The 18022-nt window shown below is 31.9% G+C and overlaps 1 protein-coding gene across 5 annotated transcripts in view; it reads right to left on the bottom strand.

The window, feature by feature from the left end:
* Positions 1 to 4686: 4686 nt before the first annotated feature.
* LOC126975890 (nephrin-like) overlaps positions 4687 to 18022 on the bottom strand; it is a 271190-nt gene continuing 257854 nt past the window's right edge. For 4 of the 5 annotated variants that reach the window (XM_050823993.1, XM_050823991.1, XM_050823994.1 and 1 more), the window contains exons 16-17: positions 8554 to 8693; positions 4687 to 4792 (exon numbers count right to left, since the gene is read on the bottom strand). In XM_050823993.1, the coding sequence (XP_050679950.1) occupies positions 4697 to 4792; positions 8554 to 8693 (236 nt within the window). In that variant the 3' untranslated portion in view covers positions 4687 to 4696. Of the gene's footprint in view, positions 4793 to 8549; positions 8694 to 18022 lie in introns of all 5 variants that reach the window. The other variant, XM_050823995.1, reaches the window with a different exon arrangement.

Raw genomic sequence — 18022 nt, forward strand, 5'->3', positions numbered from 1 at the left:
GAACAAGTGGACACATAAGTGCTTTGTCCGTAAAGCTATGACGTCGAATATTGGTGGCCTTGAATCGTAACGGATCGAAATGTGTTTGGGAATTCACTCGTTCATAACTGCGTAGGCAAATAAACCATCTTGTACACCTAATAAGGGTGAAAACTGGATGAGGTAAAAGAGTGCCCCGCGGCACAGCCGCTCTCATTGTTTTTTGAATTACCAGTGCCCGCGGGCACGGCTGATGCGGAAAGGTTAAAAGAATCAAACTACTTCAAAAACGCCCCGTGTTTTTTCTTACTCTACATGGAATGAAATTGTCTACTCTTAAATCATGTCCGGGGAGATTACAATACTTTAAATGTTCACCTCTTGAGGAACGCCGTTATGTGTTAAATCAAATCCTGTTGTTTAAATTTCTAAGAGGCCTCATGGATTGCCCTTACTTGCTAGCATAGATATCGTTGGTTTGGCTTGCTGTCCAGAATGTGTCGCGGACTTAAAAGCACGTTCTGTCACGCTACTAGTATTGATATTTTTCTGCTTCTTTAATTAAATTTAGAAGTAATTTGTATTCAAAAGTTACGTCATCTTTATTAGTCTTTCATATTTTTATTATTATTTAATTCGTATCCATACCGAGCGATATTGTTTTTAACTTAAGCTGTGTTTGCCGGTCTGCATCTCTATTTATAATATGAATGTGAATTCTGGTCGTAACTAAGATATAAACCTGTAGGCAAACCTTATAAATAAATAAATAAAATACGACCATGCATACTCATTGAGCAACCTTCTTCATAGGGCATCAATTTTTCATGATATTTATATAATCAATTCGGTGCAAATGGGTTACAATTAACCCATTTGCAGCAGCATGGTTTGAAGTTAGCTTCAAACCATGCTGCTAATAATTTTGTAGTTTAATGCCAATTTGCTGATATCATTGCACCATCGCATTCAATTACTTCCCTGGAAGTTGACTTTCCTCATGGTTCATTCTTCAAGACGAACTATCCTTTATGGAAACAATTTAGACTACAATGCTGTGGAATCTGCTTCCTTGTGTATTGTTTCCAGGACGATACGACATGGATACCTTCAATAAAAGTGAAAGTTTTATTGAAGGTACCCATACGCTCGTTTGTCCTCCTTTTCCATAAAAAAAACTAAAATATCTTCTTCAAATACGGCATTGATATTGCGAGGAGTTCTTCAATTTATTAAAATAGTTTTTATAAACTTTTCTAAATGGACCACACAACTAGAAAATAGCCTTAATATAATGTCGCATACCTCTTGATTTACATACGTTACTTGATTTATTATAAAAAAACATTTAAATATCGGATATTTCCTTCATTTTTCATTCAGTACTTAATCAATACAACACTAAATTTAAATTAATCCATCCTCCAGAACTAATAATTTAAATAAAATATCCATTAAATTTGTATTACTTTACCCAAAATGTATGTTTCCTGTGTCCTTCGAAGGAAGAGTATTTAAATTTTAATTCTCTTGATGCCGGCTGGTATAATTTTATTAGCGGCAGACTGTTTCACGAGGCTATTAATATGACAAATGTACAAGGGGCGTCGCTGCCGACAATAATCTGGATATTACCAGTTTAGGACGGCCGCGACCGGTTCAAGAAATTGGAATTTAAATGTCTGAATTGTAATGAAACTTTTCCTTTCCGTTATATAATTATAAAGGGAGTAATAATCCGCCAAGTCACAGAAAACTGGCGTACATTGACAACAGCGAACAACTTGGATATAGGGAAAAACCTAAAATAGAACGCTTCTCCGGAAACATCTTATCTTTCGATTGTAGGCTTTCCTATAGTCTTTTAAGTATTATCAGCTTCGTGACGAGGCGCAGTATACAATTCTTCGGTGGTAACTGCTCGGCCACCAAGCGCGTAGAACGCTGGAATTCCATCAGGATGTATGCTGTCACACTGTTTCTTTAACATATAAAATATATGTTAGATACTTCTAACACAAATTGTTATGATAACAAATACAGATATAGGTATAGACAAGCCACGCATGCCTATCTTGGGAAAAGACCAAGTAGTGCCAGAATAGACTTGTAAATAAAAAAAAAACCTGTTGGTTATAATTACTAACGCCCCTCAAAAACACTTCCGTTTATGACTCGTCTAACTAATTTGGAAAACAAAATGTGTAAGGCTTACACTTCCAAATATAAGGCACCAACCAACACCTATAAAAATTAATTATGACAAACTTGATGTAGTAGAAACGGCAACATTCCTAGGCATTACATTAGACTTTAAGCTACAATGGGGTGCTCACATAAAAAACTTATGTAATCGACTTAGCTTTGCAGTATTTGCGATAAAAAAAATTAGGCGGCTGACAGATGTTGAAACGGCTAGACTTGTATATTTCAGCTACTTTCATAGTTTCATGTCTTACGGAATTATATTGTGGGGTAGGGCTGCAGATATTGAAAACATATTTGTGCTGCAGAAAAGAGCAATTCCAGCAGTCTATAAAATGCGTTCAAGGGATTCATTGAGAGAAAAGATTAGTGAAATAAATATTATAACAGTACACTGCCAGTACATATACGAGAACCTCCTATACGCCCGTAAAATATTAGCCAATTTAAAAAGAATAGTGATGTACACAGTGTCAATACTCGAAACAAACATAAACTCGCAATTCCATCTACTAGGCTCCGTAAAATTGCTAAATCTTTTAAAGTGGATTGTGTTATATTTTATAATAAACTCCCAAATGATATTAAAATATTACCTATTAAAAAATTTAAATGTATCGTAAAAAATAAATTAACATCTAAGGCCTATTATAATGTGAAAGATTATTTGAATGATATAGATAGTTGGAATTAATGTTCAAAATTTTGTTAATGTATATTGTTATACTCATTTGAATGCTATTGTAACTTTTGTACTTCATCTTGACTTGCACTAAATAACTTATAAAGTTTTACAGTGAATAAAGATTTTTTGACTTGACTTGACTAATACAAAATCTCAATCAATTTCAAATTCCGTGATCATCCATGTCCTTCAGGAGCAGTATTGTTGAGTATTGATCTCAACTCTGCTTTGGTGCACCTTAGTATCAGATTTTATGTGCATATTGGGTAGGTCTGAGAATCGGCTTACATCTATTTTTAATAACCATTTTTTTAATGTATTTTTTTTTATTTATATAACATACAAAGTTTATATGCAACGTTTGCTTGGTCAGTTAGTTATTCTTATAAAAAAGTATACAATGTTCAGTTTTTACTTTAATACCATTTTAGTCTATGATTTATTATAATATATTTATATAAAAAGTAAATAAAACAAATCATATAGTTGCTTTAATGAATCACATGTAATCAAAATTATTCATATTTCTCTTACAGTTTTTACATTTTACAGTGCTTTGTAATTTATTACTAAATTCTCTTATAACTTAGCAGTCAACTTAGATTAAATTTTCGTTATTAATATAAGAATAAATAACATAACTTCTTTATAAAAAATCTCATGAAAGAGTAATGTTATCCAAAAAAAAAAATATATAATTTGATACTTTATTATTGTTTTGTTTATCTTTAGGTTCATTTTGTTTTTTTTTAATAATCTGAAATATATTGGGTTTGCATTAAGTGCATAATATCTTCATAGTCTTTATTCCATACTTTGTATAGATTTATTATATTGTTTGGTTATTCTAAGCCACACAATGAACTTTCTTAAGAAACAAAATAGATTTCCCAAAGGATCTTGTTTATTATATGAGATTTTAATTATAATAATAAACATTATAAATTAATTATAACGAATGATTTTAAAACTAAAACCCTTGGGTTTAATAAATCAAAATATTTAAAATAATATTTACTTACATAATAGTATATAAATAATTGTGAAAATATTTTACAGAAATTGATTTACATTACATTAATTAATATTAACTATATTTCCTTATTTATTTATTAGTACGGTGACTTAAAGTCACCATAAACATAATATTATTTTATAATTTATTTACATAAATTAATGTACAAAAGTTAGGATTGTAGGCTCTATAATCAATAATTTGGTTAAAAATAAAAACATATTTAAAGAAACTCTTATGCGAACTGTAAATTGCAGTTAAAAACTAATTTGGAATTAAGCCTCTTAGCATATAAACGGAAAAAAATTCAGTTTGAAAGAGTCAAAAAATATCAAGACAAAAATGATTCTACATATTTGCCTGAATTAAAAAAGCTTCACAAAATTGCTAGTTTCAAAATACGTTGGCTCGTATCGAAATCTTAGTTTGTGCCACAATCTCTCAATGTTCAATCAACCACAATGTTATAATATTGAGCGATAAACAAAAAAATAATACACAAATCAGAAAAATATAACATACAGCTCTATATTTTCCTTATAAATCATTTAATCGCTTTGGCAACAATGATTACCTAATCAAATATACAAATTAATGAAAACCCCACCATTCTATTTTCGTCATTGTTCCTATATTTAACTTTTTGCAACTTTGCTTTGGTATAACTCCAATAAATAATCCAATAATGGAACAAGAATTATCTAGAATATATACATAAGATTTAATTGCACCTATTTTGTTTGACATAATAGTTTGAAATCAATAAAAACTACACTCAATTGACATTCACAATAAGGTTCACTTTTTATAGATCATACACAACTTTCTTGGTGAGCTGCAAGGAGTGGAGTTCTTGTGGTGACCACCTCACGATGCGTTCTTAAGCCGTTTGTGTTGTTCCTGTCATTCTGAAACAATTAAACCGAATTAAAAGTGAGTACAGTAATAATAATAATAAAAATAATGACACACTTTTTACACATATTATCTTGCCCCAAGTTAAGCATATATAGCCTGTGTTATGGGTTACAAGACAACGATATATTTAATACAATATACTTACTTAAACATACATAAATTCACATAAACATAGATAACAACATACATAAATACATTTAAACATCCATATTCATCATATAAATGCTTGCACCTACCGGGATTCGAACCCGGGACCTCTAACTTAGTAGGTAGGATCGCTAACCACTCGGCTATACAGTAGTTGTGTTAAGTTTTTGTGTTATATTTTGCGCTTTTTAGTGATAATAAAATAATTACTGATTTTTTAACCCCATTCTTATATTTTTTTCTGTATCCTTAACTCATTCTAACTAATTCATCGTAGTAAATTGTTTAATCGGAGTTTCTAGTATTCTTTAATAAGAATTCGTAGTCGTGTTGTAAGTTAGTTTGGTAATTATTATGTTAATTTATGAAATTTATGAAAAAAAAATCCTTTTTGATTTGTGGTTACTATCGTTTTAAGTAAAAGTGTAAAATATATATTTTAGAAACTTCACTGTTGAATGTGTAAGTTTTAAGTTCTGTTAATATTTATTATTGTACTACTATTTGTTAATAAATAAATAATTTCAAGTCGCTTGCACTTACTACCTTAATAGTATACAAGATTTTTTTTGCATGCCCTGGACAGAGATCTCTGGAGCTCCTTGGAGAAGACTTTCAAAAAGAGTTCTTACAAACAAAATTAAAAAATAGGATGTGATAATTAATAGGTGCTTTGTGTTTGATAAGAAATAAAAAAGGGTTATATAATTATTAATAGGTATAAAGGTAATAAGTAAAAGTAAAAATTTGGCCATTATTTATTTCCAATAATAATTTAACATGAAGTATTTAAGATAGAACTCAAGACGATATGGAAGGCCTCGATATAACCGAATAGTGGAATGGAACCTTCTACCGATTGGAATTACAACTCCGTGGAAAATAAAAAAGAATTATATTCATTTAAGTTAGTAATTTATTAAAAATAACAGCATTAAGAGATGAATGCTGAGCTCGTGTAGTTTGTTTGAAAGCTCTTATTTTTCAGTAATACCGATCATTATGTTTACAAAGCATCCTTACACAAACAATGAATTCAAGCTCTAAAGGTTGATGCATCCAATATACGATAATTTATATGTATACAGGTATATATTACTTTATTAAAATTTATGAAATAATTTATATTATTTAAACAAGATTCATATATTAGATGCAGCACGTTACTAACTCATTTGTTTTGTCTATTACAGCCCACAGTAAAATACTCTATATGATTGAAAAGAGTGGCTGTTGAGTTTCTTGTATGTTCTTTTCTAGAGGTAAACTTTTTTCCATTGACCATTCAAAAGCGCTTATTTTAAGCCTAATTTAATAAAGTTTATTTGACTTTGACTTAAACTTATTTTAGAAGTAGTCACATGATTTGTTCATATTATAATATAATACCTGGTCAGTGCTGTCTTAAGTGTAAAAAAACAAATTTAGTCACAAAAACTCATTTGAAATGTATTTTCAAACTTCTATTAATTTTAGTCGTGTTTTTATACATGGTATGAGTCAAGTTGTGGTGGTTGTTCTAAGGAACAAATTGAAGAGTATGCATTAAATATTATAAAATCAAATAGTAATTCGTACATTCATTTATTATAATAAAAACAAAACAAAATTTAAATTCCTTGTATCAATGGTAGAATGACAATCGTAAAATTTTAATTGGAAACATGATGCAAGTTACAATCAAATAATAAAGTCTATTGTGATGGAATTTTTGTGAGACAATTAATACTGATTTCTATATTTTTTATTGTTTAACTTTAAATATAGCAGTCAACGTTTGCCGACTAATTGGCGATATCGAATAAACGCAATATAAATAAAAATTTTAATAAGAGTAAATTTTTCCTCGTAACTTCAAGCGTAAATTATTCCTTGTCTGTAACCCCTTCTAAAAAATATCAGACTGTGAAGATGGTGAAATTAAGACTTAAACAAAACATAATTATTTGGCCTCGTTGTCCGGAAAATATCACGAAACAATAAGTATGCTTATTCATATTTTCAAAAAATATCAGGGCATTCTTCCAACACACCGTAGAAATGCTACTGCTAAACACTCATAATTTAATATAATTTATTTACGTTTCTTTTCACTTTGAATATCAGTGAATTATCATTCGCGAAAAATACTAAATTATATTTGTTGTCCTACGTAATCAGGTAGATAATTCATATAAATAAGGAAGTGGAACGGTCCATTTATAGACACTTGTACACCCCCTATTAAAAAGAGTGCCAAGCAATCTTTTGTCATTCATATAAACTTTTTGAGTTGTATTATTTGAATATTAAATAAGAAGACCGAGCAGAGTTGGTATTTGCTATATGTTCATAGTTTCTTGACCAAAGTTGTATGTTGAATACAATCAAAAGCCTTATCAAAAGTGACAGAAGATACCGAGTATACAAGTGATTCCTCCAGGGCACCAACATATTCTTGATTAGTTCAACACCTGAAATTGTAGTTGTACATCCTATAGTAAGGCCATGGCCACACTTGATTGTTTGTCTTATGCCATACAAATGATTTAAGTTTTCTTTAGTGTTAATTCCGCCAATATTTGTCAAGATATGTAGACAAATATTGGCGGAATTAACACTAAAGAAAACTTAAATCATTTGTATAATTATGGATTTCCGCAAAGTAACGCTTAATTCATTGAATTGTCTTATACCACCTTTTTGACAGGGGGTCACCTATATGTAAGCCTAAGTGGATGGCATAAATACATCGTGAAAGTCATTAAACGTTGCAGAGAATCTGCCTTTCTCTATAATAGGCGCCATTAAATACTGGTATATGCTATAGAGATAATTTTCTTTGATGATAGCTGTGGGGATGGCAACCATCAGGATAGAGTGGTATGAAGAGCAATAGAAGTGTTGAATAGCAGGAACTCATAACCCTATCATCGTAGTCCCAAACCTAGTCTTGCTGCAGTCGCTTAACAAATGCCTACAATGGAACCTATCGATACCTTGCAGCACTCGCGTCATACCGAGGCCCACAGATATATGATATAGTAAATCAAGGGACGTCCACAAAAAAAGAGCAGAACACCACAGACTAAAGATAACATCCCTAAATATCTATTGAAATCATATTTTTTGGGTATTGTAAATTCCATTATCAAAAATAAGGTCTACTATATCTTTAGAAAAAAGTGCCAACGCTAATTATTTTCAAACTCGCTAATTAATAAGCCAAACAATACAAGTGACAAAGAGGAAGCACAAAGTTATAATATTCTGTGTAGATAATTGATTATGGGCCTATTTCTGCTGTGAACTAGTAATGTATAAACATTATTGAGTTTCGGTCTGAAGGGCACCGTAGCTAAATGACAAGCTAGCTGAAATTACTGGGCAAATGACACTTAACATCTTATGTCTCAAGGTGTAGAACGCAATTTTTGCGTTTTTCAAGAATCCTGAGCGGCACTGCATTGCAATGGGTAAGACGTATTAGATACCATCAACTAAACGTCCTGCTCGTCTCGTCCCTTATTTCATTAAAAAAATATTTATTCACAAGAGTTTGGTTATAAATGTTTAACAATCCGAATAAGATAAACAGAATGAGCACAAAACCTTATTTACAAACCTGTAGTTCAGTATTCTGTGCTGACAGAGGCGTTGTTGGCGAATGGGTTCTGGCTAAACTGTGCACACTCCCAGAGTTTTTAGCTTCCGTGTTAGCAACCACCGTTGAATACTCCGGCGGTTTTGGACAGTCGCCAATATCTAAACAAGAAATATATTTTATGAGAATCTGAAAAGGAATTCTTATGTTAATGAAATAATTTGGGCTGCACGCAAACTGCTCACTTATATGGTGATACGTGAATATATAATATCGGCCATATTTTGGAATTAGGAGCTATCGTATAGGTGATTGTTCGCAATCACCGGCATAAAATCTTTCAAGACTAAATCATTTGAGGTCTGCCTGTTGCGTACAAGCCTTTTTGAAGTTATTAATGTCACACTGGGTATATTACAACAAGAGAAAAAAAGTTAATTCCACAGTTTGGAAGGAAAAATAACTAGAAAGTTTATATAAACTGCATTGTCAAGCAGTTGATAATATGGCGAAAAATGGAGCATTATAGCTCAAAATTATATTTAAATTTTATTTTTATTAAAAGATATTTTGCATATGGTTAATATCAATAAATTTAAAACCAACTGCATTAAAATATTAAAATCTTAGTATTGTAAGTTAAATATTAGAAGTAAATTATTTTATTGTTGTATAGTTATATATTTTATAAATCTCTTTTTTCATAATGTATTTAATTAATTTTTTATCATCAGTTTTGCTTAAGTCTTCATTTATTTAATTTTATTATGTATATTGTTCAACTTTGTTATTCTTTTCGCACTATTGTAAATGTTGTTAACACCTGTAAGGACATGTCGTATTGTACTATCTCATGTGTACTTGCTAAAATTTTATTGTATAATGATGTGTTGTTGTTATAATGATGTGTTGATAAACCCAGACTCATTTATCTTTTGATTTTATAATAATATCCGGACGACCGAGCCTTGCTCGGATTTTTAAGAATGTACAAAACTTGAACAAAAAAAAACTAATAGGACATCTGGATTCGAACCGGGGTCTTCTGCTTTCCGGATCACCCAATCTGAGCTATAATAGTCTTGTATATAGTGGCGAAATTTACCTTTGTATTCTAATGTTATTGTAGCTGTTTCTCATTCAAACATGGATAAAACCATTTTTTTTAAATTGAAACCTAGCTAGATCGATTTATCACCCCCGAAATCCCCTGCATACTTAATTTTATGAAAATCGTTGGAGCCGTTTCCGAGATTCAGATTATATATATATATATATACAAGAATTGCTCGTTTAAAGATATAAGATAAAGAAAAGCAGGTACATTCAATCATTAAAAAATAAGAGTTATTATATATATAATAAAGTATATTTGAAGAGACATATTTAAGTAAAAGCCTTCCCAACCTAGTTCAATAACAAAAACGAATATTATGAAATGAATAACTCCTATTAATATCCTCCAAGTTCCTTTTAATTCTTTGGGAATTATAATATAACTCTCGATATAATATTATTATTTGTAAAACCTTCGATTCAGATATTTGACATCTTTGTAAACAGTATTTCAAATAACGTATCATTCTGTTCATAGGGAAAATTGAAAACACCCAATTATATATTCACGAAATATAATATTCCTACGAGATTTGTAATTGTTCCAAATATAAATATGTTATATTACACGAAATATTATATTCCTACGAGGTAGATTTATAAATGTTCCAAATTGTAATGGTTACTCGACATTCCAATGAGTACCAACATTCAGTTATGATAATATTAATAGAATCATTTGTAACCTGTTAATATTATATTGTTTTAGTAATTATGTTTAGTTATTATATTTAGTAAATTTTTAGTAATTGTTAGCTGATAAATAATCACATGCAAAATCTTAGTGATGTCACTTTAGTATGATGTTGGTAGTTTCGTATTATTAAGGTTGGTAGTAGAGTGACTGTTACGAATTGCTCTCAGCAATTGGGCACTTCTTGTTGGGGCAGTCGAAAGTATCGGACGTGCTGGCTGCTAGTCATCCGACTGCCCAATTATTGTTATAGTTACTTGTATATAGTTGTGATTATAGTGAAATAATTGAATTCTATTCAAGTGGTTCGTAAAAGTGATTTTATCATAAAATATAAATATGTTATATCTTGTATGTTATTGAATTTATTTGTTTTGTTCTATATTCATCAATTTGCTTCAATGTTATCTTCAGTTAAAGTAACTTAAGTACTGAGCTTATGAGAAAACACCATAATATGACTGACGGTGACAATCATAGTTGTAAAGCTGCTCAGAATTGTGTTTTTCCTAACTAGCACAATATTTATTTAAGGCCGCTATCCTACAGAATATGAAAAGAAAATTTATTTTTCTTTACATTTCTATCTCAGACATTGCAAAAAAAATTACCCAAATAATCTTAACTTTTACAGTTGGAGCAATGCTAATCATTCAATCTAAATGAAAATTGTATGAAATATTATTTACTGTTTATCAATACTATTTAACATGACATAAGTTTGTTATTTTTGTAAAAAAATGTATTATGTTAGTATTATATTAAAAATGCTTCTGATTCTGAAGTAAAACTATGGCGATCTTGTACTGGAGCAAACTAATACAAAACAAAAGTAATTGAGTACAGTAGTTGCATCATCCACACACACCTTAAATAAATAAAGGTATTTTGTGAGCATTTTACTAGAGATAATCAAAAAAAAATTATAACTATAATTTTAAGAATCTAAATCAGAGTTTCTGGTAACAGGATCATTCTGTCACCATACATACTTTGAAGAAACGCTACATATCCAGGTGCTGATGATAATCAGCTTATGACCTATGCAGCTGTAACTGTGACTTCAGCGAAATCAGTTCAAATAACTTTTCGAAACTCTCCCCGTGATAAATTTTAAAATTCAGAGGAAGAAACATAAAGAAGTGACTCCTCTAAGCATGTAATTATAGATTTCTGGATCCGCAACAATTCGAGCAATTCTTCGGTGCAGGCGAATGGTACCTGGTTGTACCAAACCAGAGATGAGAAAAATACTTCATATATGGCCGGATCTGTACATTATAAAGCGCTTGAAGTATTGTCTCAGTCTTAAAGTATCGAAGGAACTCAATTTCTTTGAAGCCAATTTAACTTTTTGACATTGGCAATCGTCCAAAATTTCAAGACCCAGTATTCCGATACTAGGCACTGAAGATATAAATGAAATGTTGTAAAAAGGACAAATAGGATCTATTTTGAAGAAGAAGAGAAAGAGAAAGAAGATACTTGTTTCATTAACACATTTCTTAATAGAGTCATAAGTACCTACTGGCTATAGAAGGATGTTGTGAATTATGGAAAAAAAATCGAACATAGTTAAATAAACATTAACAAGAAAAATAAGAAGGACAAGAAATTTATAATTAATTTATAATATGATTGTATTTCTTTTGATACTGCGCACCAGTTTTTAATTAACAATAGAAAAGAACCATCAAAAATTATGAGAATATTTTTTATTCATATTTTTAACGTATATGAAAATACTTATCGGACCTGTCAGTAATATATTGTTTATTCTGTGTCTGTAAGTAAATTATCGCGATTTTAGTTCGTATCTTATAAAAAAACTACTTAATTTTCAAGCTAGGTAATTTATTGTGTTTCGTGCAATAATCCATTGTGTTAGTATTATTTTTTTAGTCTGTTCAGAAGATAAATTCCATATTAAAATGCGTCTGCTTATAATCCATTAGCTTGTTTAATCAAAATGTGGCAGTGAACTGGGCACATAATTCGACGGACAAATGGACGGTTGGCAGAAATGTCCTCGAATGGCGACTACGTACCGACTGACGATCTGGTCAAGATCGCCGGATTACATTGGATGAGGGCAGCAGAAATACGTCTTGATTGAGAACCTCCTCCTTTTTTGAAGTCGGTTAAATAGAGTGGCCGTTAATGTTCTCACGATCTCAACTTTTTCAAAACATAATATGGTAAATTCAGTAATTTAAAAGAAATATTTATAGTGACTATTCAAAGCGCTTAGTTTAAGCCTAATTGAATTAGGATTATTTGACTTTGACTTTGAATACTTATAACATCATGTGGCGTCGTACATTATAGCCTCCTAACAATATCTACCAATAAATACAAAAAGGCTTTTTAATGGCGTCTGTTTTGTTTACAAAATATTTTTCTGTTTTGACGAACGTATTAGCTTAAATTAAAAGTTGTGAAATAGTATTTCGATATGAAATGTTATTTTTCTTATCATAATTTTTATTATAAGACGCTCTGTGACACCCTTTCACTGCAGAATAAGTCATTTTCAATTAAATTTCGCGCACTGATTGTCCTGGAATTTATCATAATGACACTGATGCGGCGGGTAACGTATGTGGTCAATAATTATTAAGTGGACCAGGAGCATCTATTGTCCATAATTAAACCAAGAGATCTATAGTTGTCCAACCTGTTTGCTATGGCACATCTTTTGATCTGCTTTTATCAGTGATTTGTTTGTAATACTAAGCTGAAGTTCTGTCGGATCGAGTGTCAACGTAATCTTCATGTGCTGTGGTTATTGTTGTATGTGACACTGTTGATGTCTCTATTTTTTTAAGGTCCGTAGCAATGTTTGACCTGAGAACCACATCATCCTCACCATCTTTACGTGTTCACACAGTGCAACCTTCTCCAGAGCATAACAAAACTATGGAATCATTTTACCAGTGGGAGGATCCTTTGCACAGATTGCCGGCTAGATTATGGGTACCACAACGTCGCCTATTTCTGCCGTGAAGCAGAAATGTGTAAGCATTACTGTGTTTTGGTCTGAAGGGCGCCGTAGCTAGTGAAATTACTGGGCAAATGAGACTTAACAGCTTATGTCTCAAGGTTACGAGCGTTGTAGTGCCATTCAAAAATTTTTGGGGTTTTTCTAGAATCCTGAGCAGCTGAACGTCCTGCTCTTCTTGTCCCTTATTTTCATAAAAAAAACTTTGCAAGTCATCAGGAAACATAATCACAGAATTACTATCGGGTGAGAAATACACAATGTACCATAAAACTTTACGGCCGTTCCCAATATTCAGTGTATCTCCGGTTGTGGCCTACTTGAGATAAAAAATCGTAACTATCGTTGACTTTTCTGTCCCAATAAATTTATCAACGGTAACTTATCTTATCCGTACATGCTGTCTGTCAATGGGACGACGTATAGCTTACCAGGGATAGAAGTTTGTATGGAAATTACAACAGTGAACTGGCGATAAGAATCACTAACAGTAGAAGATAGTGTATTGGAAACTGCCGTTAGAGACTTAATTTTACTGATTATTTATTCAAAATAATTTAACTTCCTCATAATGGTATGCGCAATTAATTTAGATAACGATCTACGAGCACTGCAAAGCTACCATTAAGGATTTATCTTTAAAAATATTATAAAGAGAGAAAATGTATTTGTTTGTTTGTAGGTGTTTGTGCAATAAGACTGAACATATTTAAAGGTATTTAATCGTCCTTCTTAAACTAAACAAATGTATTTATGGGCAGGACGATTAAACAGCTTAAAGTGTGCAAAAATGCATCAAAACTTACATCATATTTTGTATTACATACATAATATTTCTTAATTATTTAAATTGCAAGTTTGTAACATTTTCACGGTAAAAAACTTAAAACACAAATATTTGATCAACTCACTGTATATTGCTGATTTTATCTAATTGCCAATCTACGAACCCCACCTGAATAATAAAATATTCCGCATGAAAAACTCTTTCATTAAAAACTATATCGACAAACATCACACTTGACATAATTGGAACGTTCGAGAACAAACAAGAGCGTCACCGATACTAAAATAAATAGGTATTTCAGTAAAAATGATCGTCAACAGTTCCGTCACAAGCCCCTAGTGTAAATTTGCACGGATCGATGCGGTCCTAGTGGGTTGCGGCAGTGAATAATTACTTCAGCAACAGTAACCATGCTCATGGTTCGTTTTAACGAAGTTTACGTAATACAAATGCTTTGTTGTCTGTTTCTGTTTTATTTTTCTTTATATATATATATATGGTGGTCTTTGTCTCTTTCAAGCCTAAACCACTGATCGTATCGACATGAAACTACCACCATTCGATGCGAAATTTATCCTAGATGGTGGATGGTTTATGGCTACTCATTTTTTATTATATTTGTAATAAGATGAATAAAATTTAATTTATTTTCATTTAAAATTTGCCCAGCGAAGCGGGCGGGAACGGCTAGTCTATATATATAATGAAAATGGTCTTTGTTTCAGGCTCAATCACGCCTAAGCCACTGATCGACATGAAACTACCACCATTCGATGCGAAATTTATCCTACATGGTTTATGACGGCTACTTATTTTCGAATTCCAACGTTCCTTCCTTTTAAAATTCTCCCAGTGATGCGGGCGGGAACGCCGATATTAATGTTTTTTCAATTCTAGTAAACAAGTGGTTATCTACTAGTAAAACTGTGTATTTACATAATATTATGGATTTAACAAATTTGAATATAAATTGTTGTGTGAAGAGTCTTCAAAATATTCTTATCAATCGGTCACTCTTGCCAGATGGGTCGTGGCTGCTAAGATGATGCGACAAGAGTCGTCGTTGGTCTCCTTAGTTTTGGGGCAAACTGCCTCCCGAGCGATGCTCCTCCACTGTTGGCGGTTTGCAGCATTGCAGGAGCACTCCACCGCAATTGTCTGGGTCACTGCTTTGATTAGTTCCGTCCATCGCGTGGGCCAGCGCCCTCTCGCTTTTTTCCCCTCACCTGGCCCTGCACTATCAACCATAAAATCGATCCTTCATTTCTGAAGATGTGGGCATTGAACTTCAGAATTCGTAGTTGTACAGTCGACGATAGCCTTTTATCTTCAATTCTTTCAAGAAAGAACTCCAAATGGTAACTTACAGTAAACATTTAAGAAGTATTTTAAAATGTGAATGCTTTAATTTATACTATAAATACGACACATCATTCTTAAAACATTGAAATTACTATTTTAATCTGTACATTTTATAAATTATAATATCTATTGCTTTATGCTTATAACAAAAGAATCCCTTGTGAAAATATATTATATATATATAGACTTGTTGGACAAGATGTTAAATTAGACCAAGAAATATATCTGTTTCTCAAACAAAGTTATGAGACTCAGGAAACAACTAAAATAAGGTTTGATGCTCTGCGGAAACAAAATATTTCTAAAACTTCTCATGTTACTTATTATTACTTACAATTTTTTTATGGATCAGGAGGACAAACGGGCGTACGGGTCAACTGGTGTTAAGTGGTCACCGCCGCCCACATTCTCTTGCAACACCAGAGGAATCACAGGAGCGTTGCCGGCCTTTAAGGAAGGTGTGCGTGCTTTTTTTGAACCCATGTCGTATCGTCCCGGAAACACCGCACAAGGAAGCTCATTCCACAGCTTTGTAGTACGTGGAAGAAAGTTCCTTGAAAACCGCATTGTGGAGGACCGCAACGCATCTAGATGGTGGGGAAGATATCCTAATTTGTGGCGTGTCGTGTGAAGGTGGAATTCAGTGGTAGAAATCAGGTGAAGCAGCTCTTCGGAACACTCCCTGTGCTTAATGCAGAGGTAGAAGACACATTAGTTGGGTTGGGTCGCTGCTTTTCCTAAGATAGTGCGAGGGGTGAAACTTACGAATTCTAGTGAATGGGTGCTGGTAGGATGATTCGTCAATCATAATTATTAAGAACTCCTAATACTACTTCTCATTAAAAGACACAATAAACTTGACAAGCTTCTTCTTTTCTCTTTATTAAAATTTTATAGAGTTATATTTACTATTAAGTTGCCTGACTTATTATTTAAAATCCCAATCTTTGGTATCATTAAGAAAGTCATTTATGTTATAGTAACCTTACCACATAAACGGTTTTTTAAGAACTATTACGTAATTCATTTTGTTTTGTACATTTTCAGGGATCATTTTAACTTAGCGAGTTCTAGATTTAAAAAAATTGGTTGCTTCTAATCTGATTATCACAGTTTCTAGAAATTTGAATGAACGTTATATTGATTATGATATTCAAACGTTACAAAGAATATATCGAGGGGCAACATTTAAAATGTATATTTCTTTAAATTATTTTCTTAATGATTGAATGAATGAATGAATGAATGAAATTTTTAGTAATAGGAAACACAAACCACACAGAATAATAAAACTAAAAAAGAACTTACAGAGGTAAAAAAAATTAAGAACTAATAACATAAAAATAATACAAATGACAAAAAAAACAAGTATATGTATAATATTATAGGAATTATCTTAATTTAAAAGTACTGTGTAGCAGTTATTGTTATTAAAAGGAGCTGACTCGGCGTCATGCTACGTTGATATAATACCAACACAGCGCTGATTTTCAGCAGCTCCTTGGTGACCCATTGAGTAACTACTATTGTTAAATATTTTTTGTTTTATTAAAGGTTCCATTAACTTATTTACTTTTTAAAGATGAAATTCGGTACTACTGTTCAGAAATTAGGTACATAAACATTAAAATAATTGCAGTTTTAAAAATATTGGCAACAATACAAACTAAAAGTTCGATCCCATTATGTAATATTAATAGATATATCTAATAAAGTCAGACTTATGCACACAATTTATGAGCATATACGTTATTTATTAAACAGACATAAGAATAAAGTTGTTAACCTTTTTCCGGAAAGTTCCAACAGTCTGATTCATAATTTTATGAACTAACTTTGTACCTCAAGTAGGAGATTAATATCATAAGTATTTTTTTATATTTGATACATAAGAATTCGTTGTGTCATTGACAAATTTGGTAGATTTTCATCAAAATTTTATGTGACAACTACTTTGATACGATAATGGAATCCATAAAAATTAATAGAAATCTCAAAGATTAAGGATTGGTTTCCGCTGCGCTCCAACTGTTCAACATTCAACATTCCATTTTGAGGAGTGCGCAAAAGAAGAAGAAGCATTGTCGTGGTGAAGGAGGATCCTGCGAAGCTATCAGAAGCGATCAAAAGGGCGCTGCTGTCGAATTTTTTCCAAGACAACAGGCAAACAGCGATTGACATACCAGTCTACAGTAACTGTCCTTCCATCTTCTAGCACAACTGTCGCGAAATGACCTTTCCGACCAAAGAATGAGGCAATCATCTCTTTCCTTGACTTCTTCCTTTCTTTACCTTAGTTGGCCGATCCTCGAAAGGAAACACCCATTGAGCTGATTGTCTTTTTGTTTCGGGTTCGTAGCCATATATTCAGCTTTCATCACCTGTGACGATGTCAAATACAGCATTTGAGTCACCGCCGTTGAACTTATCTAACATTTGGCGACATCAGTCCATGCGAAGGTGTTTCTGGTCGTCGTCGGTTAAAGTATGGGGAATCCATCTGGTACAAAGCTTCCTGACGCCTAAATAA

This window comes from Leptidea sinapis, chromosome 38 (genome assembly GCF_905404315.1).
Source record: "Leptidea sinapis chromosome 38, ilLepSina1.1, whole genome shotgun sequence".
Classification (NCBI taxonomy): Eukaryota; Metazoa; Arthropoda; class Insecta; order Lepidoptera; family Pieridae; genus Leptidea; species Leptidea sinapis.